Source organism: Chelonia mydas, chromosome 11 (assembly GCF_015237465.2).
Source record: "Chelonia mydas isolate rCheMyd1 chromosome 11, rCheMyd1.pri.v2, whole genome shotgun sequence".
Taxonomy (NCBI): domain Eukaryota; kingdom Metazoa; phylum Chordata; order Testudines; family Cheloniidae; genus Chelonia; species Chelonia mydas.
Genome location: NC_051251.2, coordinates 2,240,056 through 2,248,934, shown reverse-complemented (window position 1 = coordinate 2,248,934; position 8,879 = coordinate 2,240,056). Strand labels below are relative to the sequence as shown.

The window sequence follows — 8,879 nt, the reverse complement described above, 5'->3', positions numbered from 1 at the left end:
CCAGGCTGGTTTTGGGGGTGCCGGGCACCGCTCCGCCAGGCTGGGTCCGGGGGTGCCGGGCACCGCTCCGCCAGGCTAGGTCCGGGCACCGCTCCGCCAGGCTGGGCGCTCCCGGGGCTGGGGCGCTGCGCTCCGCCTGGCGCGGCTCGGTGCCCCGGGGCTCGGGAATCGCTGCGCTCCCGGAATTGGCGCTCGCCATCCCACCCCCACCCCCCCCGCCCCGTCCCCTCGGGCTCCGGTTTCCTTGGCGGAGGCAGATGCTTTCGCAGCCCGGTCCCTCCTCCTCCGGAGCCGCCTGCGAGCCTGCCCCAGCCCCTGGCTCCGCGCCGCCCGCCCGCTCCAGCCCCGGAGCCCCGCGCCGCCCCGGACAAGGCAGCCGGGGACCGCGGGTGGCAGCTCGCCGCGCCCTACCTGCGCCCCGCCGCGCTCCAGGATGCTGCCCCCGTCCCGCACCCAACTGGGGCTGTTCTTCATCCTGCTCTGCCCCGCCAACATCATCGGGCTCTGGTGGTGAGTAGCCGGGACCGGGGCGGGACGGGACGGCGGCAGCGCGGGGTCTCCTCCGCCCCAGCCCCTGGCCCCCCTCCCGGAGCCCCGTGGCCAAGGAGCGCTCACCTCCGGGACAGGGGGGAGCGGAGACTCCCAGCCCGAGACCTGCCGGCTTCTGCCCTCAGCCGCGCCGGTGTCAGTCCGGAGTCAGACCCGCTGGAATCCGGGGAGCTAGGTGAGGCTTACCCCCCGACAAATCGGCGGCGTGGCGCGGCGTTTACACACCGGGGCATCGGTTCAAGGACGTTCTTCGGGAGGGGATGGGGGAAAGTTGTGTGAGCACATCCAGCCTTACATCGGATTATATCGTATCCTGCAAAATCGGAAGGAGTGGAGCATATAAACCTGTGAAAAGTCGGGGGTGGGGGCAATTGCCTTGCTTACCGCATAGCCCCCTCTTACACAGCTGCTGGGGGCATTACGCGGGAGCTGGGGAGCTGCAGGGGTATTGGTGGAGTTTCTCCGAGTTTATCCAGCTGCTGGGGGAGTTATTCATGAGTGTTGGGGCAGTTACTCCGGCGTTGGAGGAGTTACTCAGGTTCACACAGCTGGTGGGGCAGTTGCTCTGGTGTAGGGGAGTTACTCTGGGGTTAGGGAAGTTACTTGGGTGTTGGGGAAGTTACTCTGGGGTTGGGGAAGTTACTCTGGGGTTGGGGAAGTTACTTGGGTGTAGGGGAGTTACTCTGGGGTTGGGGAAGTTACTTGGGTGTAGGGGAGTTACTCTGGGGTTGGGGAAGTTACTTGGGTGTTGGGGAAGTTACTCTGGGGTTGGGGGAGTTACTTAGGGTTCACACCGCTGGTGGGAGAGTTACTCGGGCATTGGGGGGGTTACTCAGGGTTCACACAGCTGGTGGGGGAGTTACTCGGGCTTGGGGGGGGTTACTCAGGGTTCACACCGCTGGTGGAGGAGTTACTCAGGGTTCACACAGCTGGTGGGGGAGTTACTCAGGCGTTGGGGGAGTTACTCAGGGTTCACACAGCTGGTGGGGGAGTTACTCAGGGTTCACACAGCTGGTGGGGGAGTTACTCGGGCGTTGGGGGAGTTACTCAGGGTTTACATCGGTGGAGCTGGGATCAGTCCACAGGCCGTTGGAGGCAATGGGCTGAGCAAGGTGTGAGTAGCAGCTGTGCAGGGGCTTCAGGGTTTGCCCCCCTGGATCGGCGCCTTTGCAAGCCTGGGGGCGTCACGGAGTCCCCTCCCCTCCCTGCCTGCTCCTGTCTTCCCTCCAATAAGTCGACTTTAATTAAAAGGCGGGGGCTAGCGTGAGGCGACCCCCCCCCCCCGAGCCTGCCCTGGCCTGGAGCAGCAGGGACAAACCCCCCATTTGTAATGGTCCCTGCATCAAAGGCCCAGACTGCAAGGCAGGCTCCTGGTGGGGTGGGGGGGGGAATCATGACAGGAGCTGCAGCCGGGACCAGCCTTGGAAAGCCCAGGGATCTGTCGAAACATGAACCATTTCAATCGAGGAAGAATTTTGCCGAGCCCGTCTTTATCCGCTTTTAAGTGCTTGGATTCCAGCCCCTGCCGTGCAGCCCGGGCCATAATTCATGCTCTGCGGCGATTCATCTCCACACTGTCACATGCTCCTGACCCCGAACATAAAGCTCGCCTCCCCCTCTCCCTCCCCTTGCCCTCCCAGCCAGAGCTGCCTTAGCCCGCCGCTGGGTCCCCTTTGCCAGGAAAGGGCAGGTTGCAGCCCAGACGGTGGCAGGAAAGTTTGGGAGAAACAGACCCTGGTTTCAATCAGCAGAGCAGCACTGAAGGATCTGGCCCTTTACTCTCTAGCATTTCAGTAGGACCTACTGTATTTGTCTACCGGGGAAGGAGGAGCTCAAGGGACACGGAGACGCAGCTGCACTGGAATTTTGCTGCAGGGGATGGTGTACGGGGCATATAGGCATCCACAAGCATTTATTAGGGCAGGGTGTACACAGATCCCAGGTATGCAATGGCAAACATTTATCCTCCTGGAGGCAGCCTCCCATGGTGACTGACAGATTTACCTTTTCTCCTCCTGGCTATTTCTCAGTCTGTTGCTTAATGCATCACTCTGTCTCTTGATCTCGGCTTACTCGTATCATCCTGAGACTGGCAATGCTTCAGCACAGCCCCTTGAGCTAGCGATGGCAACCGCAAAGCATGCTGGTGCAGCCAGCTCTGGGGAGGAGCGCAGCGGCCTGGAACAGTATCACCGGGCAGTGTATTTCGGATGGAAAGTGATAAGAAATCCTGCATGCCATCGAAACTGCATGAGGGATAAAGTGGACAGAGAGAGAAACTGTGGCCCCATTTAAATCCATGGGCATTTACCCAGAACATGATTACTCCCGCTGGAATTTGGCCAGGACATCAGATTTAGCACCCCACTCTCAGAGAGAGTGCTACAGGGTCTTGGATGGTAGTGGGGTCTGGATTTTGCGTCTCATCTAAAAGATGGCTCGTATTATTGCGAGGGGCCGTGTTGTGTGTGTTGGCAATGCCGGCACGGGGAGATTAGGGGGAGAATGTAGATCAGGGCGAAGAGTCAGCCAATGCTGGTTTCTCATTGCAAACAACGTGACCAAACACCAACACTCAGCGAAGAACCACAAATCGTCATGCAAGAATATCGAGCGCTACACAGCCCACCCTGGGTCCTCACGCCCGGCCCTGCAAGGGGGAATTAGTCCCCAGCGAACAGCAGTTGTGTGCGAGACCAGATGCTAGAATAAAACAACATGGGCCAGATCCTCAGCCTGTGTACGTCAGTCTGGCCTTCCGGGGAAGAAGTGACCCACCCATCGACACTCTGCCCATGCTTAGATGAAGCTCAGGCAGAGGGGACTTGCTCCGACATTATCTGTTCGTGCGACTTGCTCCTACATTATCCCCCTCTCAGGCCCCGGGGATCCCGAACGCCAGCTGCAGCATCCCAGCTAAAGCGTCCTTGCTCCCCCGCCGACTGGGAGAAGGTCGCAGTACCTGCCGTGGACCGAAGCCATGGGGGGCCCTGGACACTCAGAGGAACGCCCGGGTTATCCTCCTCGAATGGCTGTGGGAATTTCAAAGGGCTAGGTCTATGCTGGGATGTTCCCCACAGCAGAGACCTCCCACCCCACTCTGGACTCCAGCTTGAACCGTTGAGGTCTGTGGCAGTCAGGTGATTAGTGCCCGGGGGGGCAGGGTCAGGCTCTGGCAGAGCCGGACCCCAGCCGGCAGCACACGTGCCGGGTGCTTGGCCACGGTGGTGGTCTCTGGGCTGAGTTCTGCACTCTGGACGGATTGATAGCGCTCTGGGGGAAGGCAGCCTGGGCCAGTGGGTAGAGCACTGGACTAGCCTGTGGCCTGTTTCTGCTTTTGCCCCAGACCTGCGCGAGCCACCACCCCTCTCTGTGTCTCTGTTTCTCCCTCCACCATCCATCTGCCCGGGGTATTTCAAACGAATCCCTCCAGGGCGGTGACTGTCTGTCCAGCCCCGCACACAGGGGGCACTGACCTTGGCTGGCTACTGTAACCGTGGACAATGGTTTAGCCAGGCCAGAAAATGAAGGCCCCGGAGCTCCTCTTCCACGGCCAAGCGGCCTGCCCCACTCCCCCCTGGCTGAGTCCGCTGCCTGATGAAACACGGGGGAAAATTGGAGCGAGTTTTAAAACGTGTCACCTTCCCGCCCCAAGGCGCAGCTTGCTTTCAAGACGGGGGAGTGGCCGCCCAATGAAATCAACATGGGCTGAGCCAGTCGTCAGACAGGGGCTGTCCGTCCCGCTGCCTCCCCCGGCCTGAAGCGGTTCCCACCCCAGCCAGGGTTTGCGGTTCGGTGGCTCTCAGAGCGCCCACTGGCCGACGCGGGCCAGCAGCCCTGAGCTGCGGCAGGATTTTACCCGGGCCAGCGAGCAGGCGTGGAATTGCACTCTGAGCTACAGCCAGCTGGGCTGAGACTGGTACCCCACTTTCTTCGCAAGGGGTGTTTTCCCTGCAATAGCCATCCTGCTCCGGGCTCTTGTTCGCTGGGACTCTGCAGGGACGTCCCAGGGACGTGCCGGGCTTCGGAAAAGCTGGATCGAGCGGTTGGGGCAGGTTTCGCCTGACAAAATGAAGCAAATCCCTCTGGTTACCTCAGAATACCTAGAATGGGTCCCCCGGTGAGGGGGCAGGGGGCTGGGGAAAAGGTTCCCCTTGTTCTCCGGCTCCCTTTCCCCCTCCTTCCCTTTCATGGCTATTTCTTCTGCTCCCTCTCTCTAGCGGGCGGCGCCCTGAACTCTGCAGGTCTCAGAGAGGTGGGGCATGATGGGGTTAATTATAGGTGCTCCCAGGTGCGGGAGAAAGGTAGCGCTGGACTGCTACTAATAACCTCGTGTCCCAGCGCTGGGCACTGAGCACAGAAGGAAACCTTTCACCATCCACAACATTTCAACCCCTCGGCCTTTTCACCTGCTGTGTGTGTCTCATCCCGGCTGACTCCTCTCCTCCTGTAAACCAGCCCCTTCATTTCTCGCTCCCCCCTTGGTTCTCTTCAGACCCGCTCCTTTCCTTGCTCCACTGGACTGGATCCCGCGCCGTCCCCCCAGGTGTAAACCCACAGGCGCGCCATTCCGTGGTCGCTGCAGATCGGTGCCCCCCCGTGGACCAGCCCGACTCCATCCCTGGGTCACTGGGACACGTGCTCGGCTGCGGTTCGCACGGCAGGTTCCGTCTGCGTGCGAGGCCGCGCTGGGCGCTGGACGTCACTAGGAAGCGCGGGGGCCACGGGGGAGCTCACAAGACAGGCGAACTCGGTTTTCCGGAAGCTCAGAGAAGGTTCAGGTTGGGCTTAGGGCAAGATTCAGACCAGTTCTTATGTTATACGAGCCCCTTTGCCTGGCCCTTAATGTACACGTCAAATACCCGCGTTCACACGCACGCCTCCTGCGCCCCGACACAGCCACCCGGCTCAGAGCAGCATCGCTACATTTGTTGCACCTGCACACGCTCCCCAGCTCTCCTATTTCTTCTCTCGCTCACGCGCCGATTCTCACTCAGATCTGCTTCCGAGCCCCTGCAGACCCACAGACACAGGTGTACACATGGGAGCTGCAACCCTCTAGTTAAAGCTGCCCCAAGTGTGCTTGGTCCAGATTCGGCTCTTGTCTACATGAGGATAAATCAGGAGCAGGTCCACTGGAGTGAATTCTGGTATGGATCTAGAGCAAGGCAGCATCAGCCGCACCCAGTTTAGAGTCACTCGTAACTTTACAGCACTTTCACCCTCGCGCTGAGATTTTCCAGGCCTGCTCTTAGCCTGGGGGTGGAGTTTGGGGGAAATGTTGATTCTGCGAAAGAAATACGCTTCCCATTGCATCAGAAAATCCTGGTGATCTGCTTTTAAACAGCTCTGCTATTGGGAGTCTTGTGTTTGGGCCTTCACTGTGCTGGGCGCTAACAGTCGGGGCTCGCAGCGGGTTGGCTGGGGCTGGAAAGCTGCATGTTAGCAGGAAATTAGTCCGGGGAAAGGCTTTGGAGTGTTGTGGTTCCCTCTGGTTGTGGTGTACAAGCGTGTGTTGAGAACTCAGCGAACGGCGCTTTTGCTGCTCCAAAAGAGGGCAAAGTTAAGGTTACACTCAGCCATGTCGGCATTTCCTATCTTCTGTGCTAATTGATGTTGTCCTGGCATAGCGTCGGTGTGTGCCACCTACCTGTGGCCGTGACATAGCTATGAGAAACAACAGGGCCCTGTGACAAGGTTTACTCCATCCTTTCCCAGTGTGTCCTGCCCCTTGGACTCACCGACACTTTGCCCACTAATCTGTCTCAGCTGGGACTACTTTCACCACGCCAGACCTCTGGGCAGCGGTGGATCTCGCCCTCACTACTTGGTGATCCCGCTGGGCTGGAAAGCGAGTTTTAGCCCATCGGGAGCGGGACGTTCCCGGCTTCACAGTGGGATGCAGCGGGCTTGCTTCTAGCCCTGCAAGTCCCAAGCAAGAAGGCCCGGCAGTTTGGAAAAGCGACTCTTGGCTGCTTCTCGAGGCACTGATGGCTCTTCGAAGCCCTGCACAGCTGGACTCAAGGCAGCGAAGGGATCAGACGCCAGCTGGAGACTCCGCAGAGCCCTGTACGGAGCGGCTCTGCACCGTCCTGTACCCATCTGAAAGTACAGGGGCAGACGTGAACCTGGCCAATCTGGGGCCAGCTAAGGACCCCAACTCTTGGGGAAAGTGGAGCCTCGCAACCCTGTTCATCTAGGAGGAGAGGAAGATTGTGATCATTGGCACATGGTCTGGGGATGAGCCTTGGGCGGGTGGACTGTCACCGTCATCATGGGCTTTTGTATCTCCTTCGGCCAGCCGGCACGAGGCAGGCATCTCTATGTCCCGCCACTCACTTGCACGTGTCCTCCTGGTTTGCACAAGAAGCCAGGGTCCACGTGCACCATGCTCTCGTGGTGGCGTTTTGTGGGCACTCAGAACGTGGCGGAGAGCAGGAAAACAGTCGGGATCAGAGAAGGGTCCATCCAGCCCAGGGCCCTGTCGCAGACGTGGCCAGCCCCAGCTGGTCCAGAGCAACAGCCCCCTTCTGGAACAAACGGCCAGTGGGGGCAGGTTCCTCCTAAGCCCATAAAATGGGGGACTCACAACTGATGTTGGAGGGTCTGTCCCGCGGGTCATCGGCCTTATCTCGTCTTATCATCGGCATTCGGATCTGCTCTTGAATCCTGCTAAGCCCTTGGCTTCCATGATAACCTGTGGAACTCACTGCAACTAGGTAACCACCAGTGTGAGAGTATCAACCCTTTTACCCACTTTGAATTTGGTGCCTCTCGCTTTCACTGCATGTCCCCTTGTTCTCTCAGGAGAGAGAGGGAATAGCAGCCCCGATCTACCTTTTCTAGTATCTAGAAGATGCACGTTCTAGTGGGTCTGAGTGGGGGAGCCTGTGATCCAGGACTCTGAGTTCTTGTCCTTGCTTAGGGTGAAGATATTCTTCCCAGGGTGCTTAATCCATAGGATTAGGAGCCCCTGACTGTACCTTAGACTTGTTGTGTGATTTTATTCAAATCACTAAAATTGCCCTGTGCCTCAGTTTCCCCATCCATAAAATGGGGCAATGATACTCAAGCCACAGGGCTTAAGTGATGAATATTTGCAAAGAGCTTCAAGCGTCTCAGATGGAAGGTGCTATTGGCAGGAGCTGCTGGATTTTAGTCCAAGTGATGATTTGCCAATAGGATGAGTCACCCGGCCACGTGACTTTTCGGCCAGTTGTATAAGTGCACGCATATGACCTTCAGTGAGCCATATTCCAGTTAGCTGCTTCCCCACAACTGCCTTGCGTGTAAAGCAATGCAGCTGACAGAGAGGTCCCTACATTAAGGAGCACATGGGAGCGAGTCACAGTCTGGGAATAAATCACTAATTCCACAGGGCTCCTTGCAGGCCGGTGGGGTTTCTGAACCGCCGGACGCAGCCCAGGGGACGATCAAGCCAATCCAGCCTGCTGTGATGCCAGTTTGGGCAACGGCCTCGAGGGTTCGTGGGGCGCCCCAGCCCCCCTCTCAATGCAGTTAGACACGTCTCCCCTCGTCCGGCGCGACAGCCAGAGGGGACTAGGCTGGGCTAGGAGACCCAGTGGGGGCTGTGACGCCAGGAGCTGGCTGGCAGGCCGTGCAGAAGGGCTGGAGAGAGCTGGGGCCGCAGGAGCAGAGGAACCACCTTCCAGGGAGGAGGGCAAAGTGGAAGCCATCAAAGCCCCCTATGTGACGGGAGGGGACCCGATTCTCCCATGTGGGCCCAGCTCCACCAGTGTCCCCATCACTCAGCCCCGCAACCCCAGGGACTTGTCTTTGGCACATCCCGGCCATGGCCAGGCCTTGCTGCGGCTTCTCCACAAGGTGAGACTGTGCGATCTGCCCCCAGGCCGTCTTTGGCTCCCACCTTGACTCCAACCGCGAGCCCAGTCCCTAGGAACTGCACCTGTTAGGGGGCCGGGCTCAGCAGAAGCCCTTTAGCACGAGTCCTTTGCCAATTCAGGGCCAGGATCGCCTCCCTTCCCCAGCACTCCAGCCACATCGCCGCCCCCTTCAAACCCCTTCACTGGCTCCCCCATCTCACAGTGATGTATTCCCACCGCCCCCCAGCCTCGCTCAGATATTCATCCGCTTCTCCACCACACCCCAGGCCTTGTCCCTGGTGACCCCTCTAGCCGGACGCCCTGCAGGAACAGTGCCGTAAGGCCCCGCCTCTCCCCTCGCCTGGACTCACATCCATGTGTCTACAAGCCGTTAGCCAGCTGCTCTTGCCACGGGTAGATTGTCCGCAGACCTGGCAGCCCCACCGAGAGCGACAGTTGCCTGCCACTTGCATTTTAAGACCCTGC

The 8,879-nt window shown here is 59.2% G+C and overlaps 1 protein-coding gene across 1 annotated transcript in view; it reads left to right on the top strand.

Annotated features, from left to right (window-relative positions):
* The first annotated feature begins 336 nt into the window (after positions 1-336).
* The window catches only part of WNT6 (Wnt family member 6), a 30,939-nt gene continuing 22,396 nt past the window's right edge, over positions 337-8,879 (top strand). Inside the window, exon 1 of the mRNA XM_037912906.2 lies at positions 337-510. Coding sequence (XP_037768834.1) covers positions 434-510 — 77 coding nt within the window. The 5' untranslated portion in view covers positions 337-433. The remainder of the gene's footprint in view (positions 511-8,879) is intronic.